At 36.5% G+C, this 18,291-nt stretch overlaps 1 protein-coding gene across 1 annotated transcript in view; it reads left to right on the top strand.

Annotated features, from left to right (window-relative positions):
* Window positions 1-18,291, top strand: part of LOC127152158 (macrophage mannose receptor 1-like) — a 48,037-nt gene that overhangs the window by 4,053 nt on the left and 25,693 nt on the right. The window contains exons 3-7 of the mRNA XM_051092661.1: window positions 14,779-15,153; window positions 15,251-15,628; window positions 15,773-16,147; window positions 16,235-16,579; window positions 16,981-17,127. Of these exons, the coding sequence (XP_050948618.1) occupies window positions 14,779-15,153; window positions 15,251-15,628; window positions 15,773-16,147; window positions 16,235-16,579; window positions 16,981-17,127 (1,620 nt within the window). The remainder of the gene's footprint in view (window positions 1-14,778; window positions 15,154-15,250; window positions 15,629-15,772; window positions 16,148-16,234; window positions 16,580-16,980; window positions 17,128-18,291) is intronic.

Genomic DNA, 18,291 nt, shown 5'->3' with positions numbered 1-18,291 from the left:
ACCAGACAATGGAGTTTCTCTTGGTTATGAACAGGGATATCAGCACTGCACTGCAGTATCATTCAGATATTCAGGTCGATGGACAGATGAGGTCTGTGTATCCAGCATGCCTTTCTTCTGCTACAGCAGTAAGTTCACTTGCTTTGCTAGAATGAGAACAAACACCTTTGAATTCAAACAACTTTCTCTAAATTTGAACAAATATACAACATATTTAATCTGTTTTATATCAATCCATTGCATTTGGTATGTAATCATGACAGAAAAATTGTTAATTAAACAAATTTGTACAATGACAATTTGTTCACAATATCATTGTTTACTGGTGCATCAATTATCAGCTCATGGCAACTATTTTTTTCTGTGCTGTGAAACAATTCACAGGAACCTGCACACAATCTTCATGCACCCGTCAGTATCACTTTGTGTCTGAGTCTAAGACCTGGACTGAAGCTCAGAGATACTGCAGACAGAATTACACTGATCTGGCCACCATTGATAACATGGAGGAAATGAACAGACTTATTAAAACAGTACGTGGCACTTACTATGGATCAACTTGGATTGGGCTCTATGATGATATGAACAGCTGGAGATGGTCACTGGATAATACAGCATTAGAGGGGGAGGATTTAAAAGCTGGTATGTTCAGAAACCAGTGAACTGGCTTGGACAGAGTCTGTGTGTGTACATGTCATATTATCGGGGAAGATGGAGTGAAGCCTCTTGCTCTTATAGACTTTACTTTGTTTGCTATGATGGTATGAAATGCTACTGAACTTTTAACCAGTAATTTAAACATTTTTTTTATTTTTATTTTTTTAATTTCATGATATCTGACATATTTAAATTATTTCTGCACAGGAAGATGAATGCTAGTTCAAGTTATGTGTTTGTTTACCAGTCCAAAACCTGGACTGAAGCTCAGAGTTACTGCAGAGAACATCACACAGACCTCGTCAGTATCAGGAATGAGACTGAAAACTACAGGGTTCAGTCATTACTTTCAAATTATTACACTGCATGGATTGGACTGTACAGAACCAGATCTTGGTCAGATCAGAGCAACTCTTCATTCAGTAACTGGAGGACAGGACAGCCAGATAATACTGGAAACAGTGAATACTGCACTGCAGTGTCATTTAGTGACTCTGGAAACTGGACAGATGAAAACTGCAACATTGCATTACCTTTCATTTGCTACAGTGGTGAGTAGATCTTTAGACTGAAAAAAAAACCTCTGCTATTTTTCAAACTGTGAGTCAAAGTAACAAATAACAATAAGATGTATGACATGTGTGACATGATTAAACATGTTTCATTATTACATTTTTCTCCACCCTGACAGCATCAGCATCATCCCGTCAGTATCACTTTGTGAATGAGTCTAAGACCTGGACTGAAGCTCAGAGATACTGCAGACAGAATTACACTGATCTGGCCACCATTGATAACATGGAGGAAATGAACAGGCTGATTAACACAGTTAATGGGAGTTACAATGGCTCAGCCTGGATTGGACTGTATGATGATGTGAACAGCTGGAGATGGTCACTGGAAGACAATGATTTCTATCAGGAAGGAGAGAGAGATTTCAGAAACTTTTATCATGAACCAGACAACTATGAAGGGAACCAGCTGTGTGTTTACATGGATTATAATGGGCAATGGTTTGATTATTCATGTGGCTATTATTACTCATTTGTCTGCTATGACGGTAAGATATTCCATTTGAATTTTTTTTTATTTTTACATGTTGACATGTTGATTTTGGTAAAACACTAGATGCTAAGTCAAAGTCTCAACACAGCGAAGGCTTGGCTTAGTTGGTCTTGGTCAAAAACCAATTGTACCACCCAAAAATGTTAGGTTTATAGAGTGTCTTGTAGATGCAAGCAGGCACTTGTAGCAAAATAAAGATTTTCAAGCTGTAAATTTAAAAATAATGGTAAATGTCAGTGTATTGTAATGTAAAAGTGTGAATTTAAAACTTATTACATTTATGTTTTTATTTCAAGTAGAGAAAACGCCACTCAGAAGTATGTCTATGTATCTCAGGGAAAGACCTGGACTGGAGCTCAGAGCTACTGCAGAGAGAAATACACAGACCTGGCCAGTGTGAGGAATGAGACAGAGCGTCAACAGATACTGGCCCTTACACGTTATGTAAATTATGGGTATACTGTATGGATTGGTCTGTACAGAAACAGACTGTGGTCAGATCAGAGCAGCTCTACCTTCACATATTGGCTTCCATACACTCAAGGTGTTGCTGCACAACCAGATAATGGTGCAAATGTCCCAGGACTGAATGGAGCTCAACACTGCACAGCTGTGTCTTTACAATACTTTGGTCAGTGGACAGATGAGAGCTGCTTTGCCAGTTTGCCTTTCTTCTGTTACAGTGGTGAGCAAATATACCTGCTTTAATGAAATAAAAGAATAATCAGGCTGTTGCACACAAAAACAAGAAAATGCATGTAAATGTGGATTCTGTAAAATAAAAATAAACAAAATGCATAATGAGTGTAGCAAGTCATACTTCTGCCAAAGTTTTGCTAATGCAAGCCTTCTGTTTGTTTTTCTGAACCTGATCATCATCATATCGACCCACCTATTCAGACGTGTATGGTATGTTTAAGTAAATTTAAATGTATAATGCACTGTAAAAGATTTTGAAGGTCTTGGTGTTTTATGTTTACATGATTTAATTGAGAATGAGAAAAAAAAAAATATAGTAAGTTAACTTGTTGAGTTTTGACCTCTAAAATCTTTTACAGTATGGGTGTAATAATTGTTCATTTTAACACCTGACCTTGATGTTAAATAAAGTTTTTTTTTTTTAAAGGACCAGTGATTTAATGCAAGTTTTAGTAGTTACAAGTCTGAAAATTTGTCAAAGTCTCAGATTGAAGAGCTTGTGATTATACAGGTAAGTACAAGTCAATATGACTAATTTACCTACATAAATATTTACCATTGCATCTTACATTTTATTCACTTTCTTGATACTACATATGATTTTCTATACCAACATTTCATTTCGAAAGATCTCTAGGCAACAGTGCAATAAATACTTTTAATTCTGAATAAAATTAAATACATTTGATACATGACTGACATATCAGTGCCTGATTATCATAAAGCTCATATACTGTACTTTCAGTTACAAGAGGAGCTGATGAGGCTCGGACTTCCCAACAACGTCACCATGAATTTAAGAGACTATCGGATGATCAATCCCTGACAGAGGATGTTCCAATAAACCTACTGAATCAGTGAAAGGCTTTGTATCAAAATGATTGTGGCTTGATTTAACATTAGAATGATGGGAAATTGGGCTTATGCATATTTTAATCAATCGCTTTTTTCATGTAAAGGCATATCAGGTGAAAACAGTAACATTATACTCAATATATACTCATTATATTATTTCAGTGATTTTTGACATCATATATAGGATGATGGGGGATTTTGTGTTTGTTTTGAAGTTATGCATAACAGTGGTACTGAATGTTAAATAAAGTTTGACATTTTGAATGTCTCATTTGTTTACATGAAGGGGGTAGGGTTTATGACCTATACTGCAGCAGGGGGAGATTAAAATGTTTTGGCTTCACTTTTCAGGAATGTGTCTGGCACACTTGGTTCTAGCACACAAGTTGAAAAACGAATATGTATGTGTCCATTGTTATCAGTGCCAATTGAAAAATATGGTCCCACTTACATCAAAATTAATCATTTAATACAATGTACTTGTGTACTTACATGTATTTACATTGTACTTAGATTTTAAAAATACCTGCATGTAATTACATCTGTAATTAATTTCTGTAAATACATTTGTACATTTTACACTGTTGACCCATCCCTTACACCTTAACCCACCCTTAAACCTACCCATACCACCAAACCTCTCCTAAACCTTACCCGTATCCTACCTCAATAGCAGCAAAAGTGTTTTGCAATACAATATTACCACATTAAGTACATTGTACTTATTTTTTTGATGCAAGTACATAGTAGTTAAGGCCACTTAATATAAAGTGGGACCAAAAATATTATGCAATAGATACAACTTTGCACACATTATATTTAGTTGTATTGAAAAAAGTTTCAGTTTAATTAATTCAGTCTATCTTTTTACCCAGTTTTAACACTGATTTCTATGGAGATCGGAACAAGAGAGCACCCAAATGGAAGACAGAACCCATCATGATGGCGTTCATTTGTTACTCAGGGAAATGGTGGATATAAATGTCAATTTTCTAACCTGTTTTTGACCCTCTGGTTTTAACATTCAGTTTTTAAGGGCATGTCTTTACATATGAAACAAGTACTATACATGCAGAAGTGTTGAAACACAATTATGATTACAGTTGCTGCGATTCACAAATAGTGAAAAGTGTGGTGTACAGTGTTATGTTTACCTTCACCAACAAAGTGACACAATGTAAATAAAAGAGTCATTATATGGTGTAGTCTCCTGATTTCGGCTAACTACATTAGTCCTTACACTGTCAGGAAAAATATGGGTAACACTTTATTTTGATAGTCCACTTTAGACATTCTACTAACAGTAAGTAACTTTGCAACTGCAAGTGGACTATCAAAAAAAAATGTAACCAAAATTGCAAAAATAGACTGAGGTACAACTGCTTTTCACTGTGGTGGTGCCCTTAAAAAGGCAACTTTGGACCATAAAAGATACATGTCAATACCTTAAGTACAGTACTATAAATATTTTATGGGTAAATTGGGTACAATGATGTCACTTTGAATTACTTTAAAATAAGAATGACCTCAGTCTGTGTGTCTTTCAAAAGTGTTCGTTCATGTCTACGTTCATGTCAGTAGAAAGGGCACCTGTGAATGCAGACATAGCTTTCAAATACAATTTGTAATGTATTTATTGGTTTTAATGGAGACTGTAATGGACCCTGTGGGACTCTACTGTTAATTTGTCACTTTCTATCTTCTATTGCTGACTAAAACCACTCAATACTAATGGAATATGCCACATTTTTAATGGTTTTAATGGTTAAAGGTTGATGGTTTGTAATGGTATTTGTAGCAGGGTTCATAGTGAGTTCACACACTGTAATGTTACGACTTGACAAAAACGGTGCGTGGCAAGTAAGTTTGATGATGCAGTTATTATCTCAGAACATCATCTTATTTCACCGTACATTTATTTTACTAGTAAACTTTAGACAGCTCTGACAACTTTCTAACAGTTCATAAACTATGGTTGTCCTACTATACATACTGTATGAACATGTAATGTACTCATGATTCATACAAACATGGACATGGCAAGTAAAGTAACGTGGGGCACACACTACAAGATAATCAAAGTCAGGATTATCCTGATGGTTCTAAAGATTATTTTATCAGTTTTTCCTGTGTTATGTGTTAAAGAGATAGTTCATCCAAAAATGAAAATTCTGTCATTCATTATTCACCCTCATGTTGTTCCAAACCTGTAAGATCTTTTGTCTTCGGAGCGCACATTAAGATATTTTTGATGAAATCCGAGAGCTTTCTGACACTCCATAGTGAGCAAAGGTCCTACAACTTTTAAGGCTCTGAAAGAATAAATGGCTTGAATAAAGTCATTATTTTTATTTTTTTGCGCACAAAAAGTATTACAGCTGAAACACTGATGTCACATTGACCTTTTTGTCGATGTTCATGGCACCTTTCTGGGCTTTGAACATGGTAGGACCCTTGCTGTCTATGGAGGGTCAGAAAGCTTTCGGATTTCATGATGAACAAATGTTTTACGGGTTTGGAACGGCAAGAGGATGAGTAATTAAAGACAGAATTTTTAATTTTTCGGTGAACTATCCCTTTAAGAGTAATTGAATCTGCTCGGAAGAAAGTTGCACCGATCTCAAATCGTAAATATCCAACAATATTTATCAGAAATGTTGTGTGGGGGGATCATCTCGAGTCTTCAGATTCGAGTCGTTTGTTCATCACGTGACAGCCCCATAAAAACGAACAACTCGAAAAACCCAAAGATTCGAAACAGGTGAACTAATTCCAGTACAGAACCTAATAGGATGTTGCACATGCACGACTGAATGAATCACTCCCCGAGACGACTCGTTCGTCCCGAGTCACATTAAAGATTCGTTCAAAATGAACGAATCGTTCAAGAACGACCCATCACTATTAACCAGCCATGTCATTTCTTTCACTATAAGTATTTTGAGTCGGTGCTTTCACAATTGATTAGCGTTCGCTCGAACCGCTCTCTCACTGTTCCTCCGTAGTAGTCCGATCTCATAAAAATGCGTATCAGTAGCATTAATTTCTGTGTCTATTTTGCGTACTATATATACACAGAAACTGACTTGGCGTGCATATTAGGATACGCAGTTTTGGCGTACATATAGTCTAATATGCACCTACCCAACACCCCTGATCATTACATTTCATATGCACGCCGAAGTCAATTTCTGCTTATAAATGGCCTATTACGCCAAATAAACAAAAAATCATGCTTCTGTTTATTTGGCGTAATAGGCCGTTTAACAGGTCAAATAAACAGAAAAAATAAGAAAAAAACAGAAAAAATAAAGCCTATAACATTTAATCTGTATTTTAATCTGAACTGCATGCCCTGCATGCCCATCCGCTACGCCACTGATGGAGAGGTCACTTTGAGAAAATCAAAATGTGTCATCAATACGTGGCCTATTGGACCAGGCTAGGAAGTGAATATCCACTTTGTTGGTTTATACTGCATTTTGCCTCTATACTGACACATCAGTATAATGTTTGCTTACCAAAGCCACTGTAGCAATGGAAATTCTGTAGTCAGCCATTCTGCATATGTGGTAACAGAGAGATAACTAAGACAGTACCATGCAGCATGGTCACGTCATCACAACTAAAAAAAACTTCTGTGTATTCAGCAGGTTTTATCACCTTCACCTCAAGTGTTTCTCGTCAGTATGTCTTTGTGAATGAGTCCAAGACTTGGGCAGAAGCTCAGAGATACTGTAGAGAGAAATCAGCACTGATCTGGCCACTATTGAAAACGAACAAAAGACGATCCAGTTAATGGATGCAGTGAATGATGATTCCATTGATTTGGCCTGGATTGGACTCTATGATGATCTGAACACTTGGAAGTGGACTCTAGAGGACAGTGATTTCTTCAAGGAGGGAGAGAAAGAGTTCAGTAACTGGTATAACCCAGGGCCGAGCAATTATGAAGGACAAAATCTGTGTGTTTATATAAACAATGGGTTATGGTATACGACAAGCTGCTCCGCTGGATTTGTTACCGTCTGCTATGATGGTGAGCTGTTCTATTAAAATGTATAAAACAGTGAACTAAATTAAATACAACCTAACCAAACTCTTTCTAAACTTAATGTGATATAAATGTCTTTCAGGAAGAGAAAATGCCAGTGCTACTTATGCTTTCGTTGTGTACCAGTACAAAACCTGGACAGAGGCTCAGAGTTACTGCAGAGAACATCACAGAGACCTTGTCAGTATCAGGAATGAGACTGAAAACCAGAAGATCCAGTATTTATTACAGAATTATTATAATAATTTGTATTATTCCAATATTTGGATTGGTCTGTACAGAACCTGGTCTTGGTCAGATCAGAGCAACTCTTTATTTACTTACTGGAGCACATTGCAACCAGATACTTCAGGATCCTGCACTGCAGTGTCATTTAGTGACTCTGGAAAATGGACTGATGAAAACTGCAATTATGTATTTCCTTTCTTTTGCCACAGTGGTGAGTAGAAATGAATATTTAATTGCCCTCCTGTCATTCCAAACCTGTATTATTTGGAATACAAAAAAAGATAAGATTTTTAATCATGTTGGAGAATAAGATTCTACACAAATTTGAGAAGTTAATTAAAGCATAAGGAAGACAGACAAAATACTAGATATTCTAAAATGTTTGTTCTATTATAAATATTTTCCATTATATTATGTGTATAATGTTCTATTATAAATATTTAGGATAGTCTGATGCATAAAATAATAATAATGATAATAATAATATGTTTCCTCTATTGACAGCATTAGCATCATCCCGTCAGTATCACTTTGTGAATGAGTCTATGAGCTGGACTGAAGCTCAGAGATACTGCAGACAGAATTACACTGATCTGGCCACCATTGATAACATGGAGGAAATGAACAGGCTGATTAACACAGTTAATGGGAGTTACAATGGTTCAGCCTGGATTGGACTGTATGGTGATGTGAACAGCTGGAGATGGTCACTGGAAGACAATGATTTCTATCAGGAAGGAGAGAGAGATTTCAGAAACTGGTATCATGAACCAGACAACAGTGGGGGCAACCAGCTGTGTGTTTACATGGATTATTATGGAAAATGGTATGATGTATCATGTGACAACTCGCTGTCAGTAAATGCCACACAGAGTTACATCAGAATCTATAACTGGAAAACGTGGTCAGAAGCTCGTAGATACTGCAGAGATCATTACACAGATCTCGTCAATGTGAGAAATCAGACTGAGAACCAGAGGATTCTTGAGACAGCAGGTGGAGCAGCCTGGATCGGCCTGTACAGAAACAGAGTTTGGTCAAACAGTCAAAATACCAGTTATCAAAACTGGCAGCCACAAATTCTTGGGTTCCAGGCACAACCAGATAATGGTGTTAACCTTGCTTATGAACAGGGATATCAGCACTGCACTGCAGTATCATTCAGATATTCAGGCCGATGGACAGATGAGATCTGTGTATCCAGTAGGCCTTTCTTCTGCTACAGCAGTAAGTTCACTTGCTTTGTTGTTTCCAATTATATGGTAGGAACAAGAAAAACTAAATCACCATAATGGTGATTTTTTACAATAAAATTCCACCAAATGGACTAAAGATATAACAACTCTTAATTAGGGGCCCAAGCACAGCAATACAGTTTTTACTCTTCTTCTTCAAAGTCCTCCTAAAATAGGCTGCACATGCATTTCACACAAAATTTAGTTTGCATTAATCTGTTCACAATATCATGGTTTATCATTATCAGTGACCTCATGCCCCACTTTTTCTGTGCTGTAAAAAAAACAAAAAATCACAGGAACCTGCGCACAATCTTCATGTACCCGTCAGTATCACTTTGTGAATGAGTCTAAGACCTGGACTGAAGCTCAGAGATACTGCAGACAAAATCACATTGATCTGGCCACCATTGATAACATGGAGGAAATGAACAGACTCATTAAAACAGTACGTGGAACTTACTTTGGATCAACTTGGATTGGTTTGTATGATGATATGAACAGCTGGAGATGGTCTCTGGATAATACAGCATTAGGGAGAGGTTTTAAAAGCTGGTTTGTCCAGCAACCAGTGAACTTGTATGGACAGAGTCTGTGTGTGTACATGTCATATTATCAGGGAACATGGAGTGAAGCATTTTGCTCTTCTGGACTTTCCTTCATCTGCTATGATGGTATAAAATGCTTCTGGACTTTTAACCAGTCATTTGAAAATTTATATGATTCCATGATAAATTACATATTTAAATTGTTTCCACACAGGAAGAGCGAATGCTAGTACAAGTTATGTGTTTGTTTACCAGTCCAAAACCTGGATTGAAGCTCAGTGATACTGCACAGAACATCACACAGACCTCGTCAGTATCAGGAATGAGATTGAAAACTACAGAGTTCAGTCAGTAATTCCAATATACTCAGTGGTTTGGATCGGTCTATACAGAACCAGATCTTGGTCAGATCAGAGCAACTCTTCATTCAGTAACTGGAGGACAGGACAGCCAGATAATGCTGGATACAGTGAATACTGCACTGCAGTGTCATTTAGAGACTCTGGGAACTGGACAGATGAAAACTGCAACATTGCATTACCTTTCATTTGCTACAGTGGTAAGTAGCTCTCTAGTCTAAAAACCTAACATTTTAAACACTGAGACACATCACAAATTAAGGGACTGTTAAAATAAAGGTATGTCTTAATCTTTACACTATTTCCCATTTGGATAGCATCTGCATCAACCCATGTGTATCACTTTGTGAATGAATCTAAGACCTGGACTGAAGCTCAGAGATACTGCAGACAGAATTACACTGATCTGGCCACCATTGATAACATGGAGGAAATGAACAGGCTGATTAACACAGTTAATGGGAGTTACAATGGTTCAGCCTGGATTGGACTGTATGATGATGTGAACAGCTGGAGATGGTCACTGGAAGACAGTGATTTCTATCAGGAAGGAGAAAGAGATTTCAGAAGCTTCTATCATGAACCAAATAACAATGGTGGAAATGAATTGTGTGTTTACATGGATAGTAATGGGAAATGGGCTGATTCATCATGTAACAGTAATTATATCTTTGTCTGCTATGATGGTAAGACATTCCAAATTAAAATGTCTTTTTGTACATGTACATATTGAGTTTCCTTTCAGTAAATCATTACACTAAGTCAAAGTCGCAACAAACTTTACTGTCAGTATTGTGGTAGGGAAAAAAGTACACCACTCTGAAACATCATTCTGGATAGTATAATACTACAGATGTATTGGGTTGTATACATATATGTATTATGAAAATAGAAGGACAGACAAAGTAACAAATGTAATTATTAATTAAATATATGTTTTTGTCTTAGGTAGAGAAAACACAACTCAGAAGTATGTTATGATAAATGAATATAGGACCTGGACTGGAGCTCAGAGCTACTGCAGAGAGAAATACACAGACCTGGCCAGTGTAAGAAATGAGACAGAGCATCAGATACTGACCATTAAACGTTATTATAGTTATTATTATGGGTATGTTTGGATCGGTCTGTACAGAAACAGACTGTGGTCAGATCAGAGCAGCTCCTCCTTCACATATTGGCTTCCATCAACTCGAAGTGTTGCTGCACAACCAGATAATGGTGCAAATGTCCCAGGACTGAATGGAGCTCAACACTGAGCTCTTTAAAAAACTTTGGCCAGTGGACAGATGAGAGTTGCTTTGCCAGTTTGCCTTTTGCCTGTTACAGTGGTAAGCAAGTTCATACAGGCTGTTACACACAAAAGCAGAAATGTGGATGTAAATGTAGATTCTGTAAAATATTAATAAAAAAGTCTGCATCATAAGTGTACTATTGTAACATGGACGCTGAGGCGGCGTTTGAATCCAATTGCAGAAGTTTATTGCAAACGACAGCAAACATAAACGTGGAAACAGGCAGAGGGTCGTTAACCAGAAAAGCAGTCCAACAGCATACAAAACATAAACGTAATCCAAGCAGCAGAGAGATAAAGCAGGCAGTGGGTCGAATACCGTGAAGTCAGTCCAGAAACAGCAAACAATCCAATAGGGGTAATCCGTAAACTCAAGAGTCCATAAACAAAGCAAGGTAGCAACAGGTAATCCAACAGAGTAAATATAGAAACGCTCGGTAAGGCAGGTGAAACTGGCAATACTTCGCCAAGTATAGAGCACATGGTCAGTCTTTAAATAGTGTCAAACAGGAAGTAACAGTAGAAGCAGCAGAGGGAGCATGCAGGCAGTCCTAGGGTGAGGGCTCCCTCTGCTGGCTTGGCGTTACAACTATATGTCAACTTGTGCTACATTTTTATTAATGCAAGCCTTTTTTTTTTTTTTTTTTTGCTGAACCTGATGATCATCACATCAAACCACTTTTTCAGATGAGTACGGTATGTTTGTGTAGTTTTGTGCTTTGTTTCTGCAGTTTTCAACACATAATGCACTGTAAAAGCAGAATTTTGGAGGTCAAAACCCAAGGTTTTATGTTGATTGTTGCAATAAAAAAATTGTGTTTGGTTCAAATGATATTCAGTTTACATCATTTAATTGAGCCAGTAGAAGTTTTGTCCTCCAAAATGTTTTACATTGCGGGTGTTTTTTTTTCCCAATTACATCATACAAAATTGTTAACTTGTAATGCATAAGTGTAATAAACCTATAATAATATCTGACCTGTTTTGTAATTTTGTTACTTTATTGATCAGTCACTGGAATGCGAGTAACAGTTACAAGTCTAGAAAATCTGTCAGAGTCTCAGATTGAAGAGCTAGTGATTATACAGGTAAGTCAATATGGCTCATTTACCTACAGTAATGAATATTTATCATGTTTTTACATAAACATTGTATTTTATACTTTTAGTTGACTGATACTAAATATAAATTTCTATAAAAACATTTCATTTCAAAAGCTCTTTAGTAAACAAATTTAAATAAATGAAATAAATCAATGATATTTAAACAATATGAATGATATATAACACATGACTGTCATAAACCTCATATATTTTCAGTTACAAGAGGAGCTGATGAGGCTCGGGCTTCCCAGCAACGTCACCATGAATTTGAGAGACTATCGTAAGATCAATGCCTGATGGAGAAGGACAACGCTCTGCAGTTGTGGGCTCAATACTTGTGCATAAAATTGTAGCAAAAATCAGTTGTGAATGATACAGTTTTTGTTTTTCCAAAATGTTGTCTTTGGCATGTGTTGTTTAATGGACCTTCTAAACCGGTGAAAGGGTTTATAAATCAAAATACATACAATGTTGCTTAAATTTCAGTGTTGATGGAAAATTATTTAGAGTACAGTATAATATAGCTGACAAAATGTGATATTTTGATCTGAATGTAAATAATTAAAAGAATGATGATTTTGTTTTATTTGAAATCATACTGTATTGACCATTTTCTTTATTTGTTACCAATCATTGACTAGACTGAGAGTGAAATTTACAAGCATCTAAAATGTCACACACAACTTCAAGGAAGAGTTTATCAGATCAAGACTTTGCAATGCATTCGAGAAACTATTGTAAAACTGGTTTATGAGAGATTAGGACAGCATTCCTGCACACAAGCAAATGGTTTTAGCTTTCATGCTTATCGAACTATCACAAAAAATGGGCATGTTCTCCATGCTGAACTTTAAATGATATTTTACATTATTTTCTGATATATTTTAGATGTTTTACAAATAAGACATGTCACCTGGGCAAACTTTTAATTGTATAATCTGACTGCAATAATTTGTCATTCTATTTGCTAAGGTATTGTTGATCAAACATAATGATAAATCAAAGAATGAGCTGCAGGAATAACTTCTACGCTTCAGTCTTGAGTTGTTAGTAATTTAGCAAATGTATTCCTCTGTTTTATGGTCCACATGGTCATGAGAAATGATTTGATACTGTATGAAGTTTTATCATACTTAATCTTTCTTCATGGTTTTTAAGTTGTAGTATATTATACATTATATCCACAAACCAACAAAGACATCTGCAGTTAAAAAGGTCAAATGATTCTTATTCTGAGAGAAAAAAAAAATTGCTATGTAAAGCATCTGTTTCATGTAACAGCAGAATGTGGAAGATTTATGTTGAGCACATTTAACACAGCAGCTGTGTGACCCAACAGGTTTTGTGATGTCAGGAGCGTTCAGATAAACAGATCCCTCCCATTTTTGAAAAAACTATAAATATTAAGACAGTTTGATAATCTAAAACAAAATCAGTGGCAGAAAAGACGAGGCTCCAAATCAAAAGGTAAACTTTTAAAATGGCTTTTCATCCTGGCATTTAAAATGTTAAAGTAATAAGTAGTGAAAATAAAATTATTTGATTGATTTTAAATGTGCATACTTTTCACAGCCATGTTTCCATTGCTTCTGTTATCAGGTAAGATAAAAAATATTTCAATATCATCAACTGACATTTTGTATAAGAGTATGATGATTTGACTGGCTACTGATGTTACAGTATTTTTTTTTTAATCATTTAGAGAATACAGTTATTAATATTGACCCATTTGAGTTCATTATTTTCTGATTGTAAAGTTTCTGATTAAGCTTGTCTTTAAAGGGTTTTTCATCTTTGCCTTGAGTATTCCCCGTCAGTATGTTTTTGTGAATGAGCCCAAGACTTGGTCAGAAGCTCAGAGATACTGTAGAGAGAAATACACTGATCTGGCCACCATTGAAAATGAACAACAGACAATTCAGCTAACAGACACAGTGAATGACGATTCTATTGATTTGGCCTGGATTGGACTCAAAGATGATCTGAACAGTTGGAAATGGACTCTAGAGGAAAGTGATTTCTTCAAGGCAGGAGAGAAAAGTTTCAGGAACTGGGATAACTCAGGACCAGACAATTCTGGAGGACAAAATCAGTGTGTGTATATGAGCAATGGAGTATGGCATACATCAGTTTGTTCCTCTATAGAGCGTTTTATCTGCTATGATGGTATGTCTTTCACTAATAATATGTAACAATTGCGGAGAAAAAAGTAGTTACATTTGATTATAGCTCTCATGGATGCTTAATACCATATTTAAATGTTTCAGGAAGACAGAATGCCAGTGCTAGCTATGTTTGGGTTGACCAGTACAAAACCTGGACTGAAGCTCAGAGTTACTGCAGAGAACATCACACAGACCTCGTCAGTATCAGGAATGAGACTGAAAACCAGAAAATCCAGTATCTATTTTATTATTATCGGAATTTTTGGATTGGACTCTATAGAACCAGATCTTGGTCAGATCAGAGCAACTCTTCATTCAGTAACTGGAAGACAGGACAGCCAGATAATGCTGCAGGATCCTGCACTGTAGTCTCATTTAGTGACTCTGGGAACTGGACTGATGAAAACTGCAACATTGCATTATACCTTTCATTTGCTACAGTGGTGAGTAGATCTCTATGTAGTAACCAGATCTGTCAACAATTTTAAATGCTAAAATTTGATACTTTCTCCACAGTGTCATCTTTGACATCATCCCGTCAGTATCACTTTGTGAATGAGTCTATGAGCTGGACTGAAGCTCAGAGATACTGCAGACAGAATTACACTGATCTGGCCACCATTGATAACATGGAGGAAATGAACAGGCTGATTAACACAGTTAATGGGAGTTACAATGGTTCAGCCTGGATTGGACTGTATGATGATGTGAACAGCTGGAGATGGTCACTGGAGGACAATGTTTTCTATCAGGAAGGAGAGAGAGATTTCAGAAACTGGTATCATGAACCAGACAACAGAGGGGGAAATGAAATGTGTGTTTTCATGAATTATGATGGAAACTGGTTTGATTTGCCGTGTGACAACATACTGGAATTCATTTGCTATGATGGTAAAGACATTTGTTTGATGTTTATGAGATGTGTTACTAATTTTTCCATGAGTTTTTCTGTGCATATTTACAATTTGTTATATATTTCACATCTCAGGTAGAGAGAATGCCACACAGAGTTACACAAGAATCAATGATGGAAAAACTTGGTCAGAAGCTCGTAGATACTGCAGAGATCATTACACAGATCTCGTCAATGTGAGAAATCAGACTGAAAACCAGAGAATCCTTGAGATAGCAGGTGGATATCAAGCTTGGATCGGCCTGTACAGAAACAGGATTTGGTCAAAAGGTCAGATTACCAAATATGAAGACTGGAGACCAGCTATTCCCAATTCAGCACGACAACCAGATAATGGTGAACATGTTTTTAGCCAGTGGGGTATTGAGCTCTGTACTGCTGTATCATTCAGTCATTTAGGCCGATGGACTGATGAGAACTGCTTATCCAGCATGCCCTTCATCTGCTATAACAGTGAGTTTACTTTTTAGACATTACAAAAAGTGGTGTTAGAAGTCAGTGTATATATTTGCTCAGTATATTTTATTTTTATATTTTATATTAATTCTGCTGAGAAGAATCAAATGCATTTCTCTGTTTTATATGTTAAACTTACAGCAACCTGCACACAATCTTCATGCACCCGTCAGTATCACTTTGTGTCTGAGTCTAAGACCTGGACTGAAGCTCAGAGATACTGCAGACAGAATTACACTGATCTGGCCACCATTGAGAACATGGAGGAAATGAACAGACTTATTAAAACAGTACGTGGGACTTTCTATGGCAAAGCTTGGATTGGTCTGTATGATGATATGAACAGCTGGAGATGGTCACTGGATAATACAGCACTGGAGGGAGGATTTAAAAGCTGGAATGTTGTGCAACCAGTGAACTTGTATGGACAGAGTCTGTGTGTGTACATGACATATAATCGAGAAAGATGGAGTGAAGATTTTTGCTCGCAAACACGTCCCTTTGTTTGCTATGATGGTGAGAACTGCTATTGACTTTTTTGTTTTAAGAACAATGTATTCATGACACCAAGATATATTACATCTACATATATATTCCCCACAGGAAGAGCAAATGCTAGCACAAGTTATGTGTATGTTTACCAGTCTAAAACCTGGACTGAAGCTCAGAGTTACTGCAGGGAGCATCACACAGACCTCGTCAGTATCAGGAATGAGACTGAAAACTACAGGGTTCAGTCATTAATTTTTGATTATTACACTGTTTGGATTGGACTGTACAGAACCAGATCTTGGTCAGATCAGAGCAACTCTTCATTCAGTAACTGGAGGACAGGACAGCCAGATAATGCTGGAAACAGTGAATACTGCACTGCAGTGTCATTTAGTGACTCTGGGAGCTGGACAGATGAAAACTGCAACATTGCATTACCTTTCATTTGCTACAGTGGTGAGTACTTCTTTCAGACCCTAGAGTCTGGCCACAAACATTTAGTACATTCTGAGCTGACTGTAATAATATGTGCCTCTGTTATGCTTTTGTTTTAGAAAACATAGGTTTGCCACTTTCATTACTGTAATGAAATAAAAAAAAAATTAAGAGTAAACCACTACACAAGTAGTGTGCACAGTGCTGCTACAGATTATTTGTCTCATACTTAATGTAACTGGTTAAAAAAAAAGTAGATATGCTGTTTGGTTTTTTAGTCTCATGTTAATATTATAATCCTCTTTACTCTACAAACATTCTAAAAACGTTTATTATTAGTTCAAAATCATGGAACCTTTATGATGCAATTTGTACATCTTATTAACTTTTTATCTATATCATCCTTTTTTCCACCTTGACAGCATTAGCATCATCCCGCCAATATCACTTTGTGTCTGAGTCTATGAGCTGGACTGAAGCTCAGAGATACTGCAGACAGAATTACACTGATCTGGCCACCATTGATAACATGGAGGAAATGAACAGGCTGATTAACACAGTTAATGGGAGTTACAATGGTTCAGCCTGGATTGGACTGTATGATGATGTGAACAGCTGGAGATGGTCACTGGAAGACAATGATTTCTATCAGGAAGGAGAGAGAGATTTCAGAAACTGGTATCATGAACCGAACAACATTGATGGAAATGAACTGTGTGTTTTTATGGATTCTAATGGAAACTGGTTTGATTCATCATGTGAATACAATTTCATATTTGTTTGCTACGATGGTAAGACATTACATTTTTCATTCTTTGATTTTTTTAGTTTAGAAAGTTTTTTTCAAAATGTTTTTTTTTGTTTACAGCTATAAATTTAATTTTACATACATCTATTACATTAATTAATAATACATTTAATAAACATTTTTTTTTTTTTTTTTTTCTTAGGTAGACCAGATTCCCTTCAGAAGTATGTTTTGGTATATCATTATACAACCTGGACTGGAGCTCAGAGCTACTGCAGAGAACAATACACAGACCTGGCCAGTGTGAGGAATGAGACAGAACGTCAAGCAGATACTGAATGTTACACATTATTATAATTATTATGTATGGATCGGTCTGTACAGAAACAGACTGTGGTCAGATCAGAGCAGCTCTACCTTCACATATTGGCTTCCAGCGACCCAAGCTGTTGCTGCACAACCAGATAATGGTTTTTATGTCCCAGGACTGGAAGAAGCTCAACACTGCACAGCTGTATCTTTACAATACTTTGGCCAGTGGACAGATGAGAACTGCTTTGCCAGTTTGCCTTTCTTCTGTTACAGTGGTAAAAAATAACTTTTATAAAAATAAAAAAAAAACACTGAAGAAACTCATTGTGTAACTCAGTAACTTTTATACTAATGCTAGCTCTGTCTTCTGTTTGCTTTCTGGTGGACATGATGAACATCATACTGACTCATCCATTCAGATGAATATGGTATGTTTGTACAGATATGTGCTTCTTTCTGCTGCTTTCAGGACAAAATTTGTGTTTTTACACATACATCAACATCACCAGACTGCTTGACTGATTGTTTGATTGCTGGATTGTATTTTGCACTAACTACTGCTTTTTCTGATCAGTGACGGGGCTGAGAGTGAAAGTAACAAGTCTGGAAAATCTGTCAGAGTCTCAGATTGAAGAGCTGGTGATTCTACAGGTGAGAAACATGTCAGTGTAAA

The sequence above is a fragment of the Labeo rohita genome, chromosome 21 (assembly GCF_022985175.1).
Source record: "Labeo rohita strain BAU-BD-2019 chromosome 21, IGBB_LRoh.1.0, whole genome shotgun sequence".
NCBI lineage: Eukaryota > Metazoa > Chordata > Actinopteri > Cypriniformes > Cyprinidae > Labeo > Labeo rohita.
This window is presented reverse-complemented; position numbering and strand designations above follow the sequence as displayed.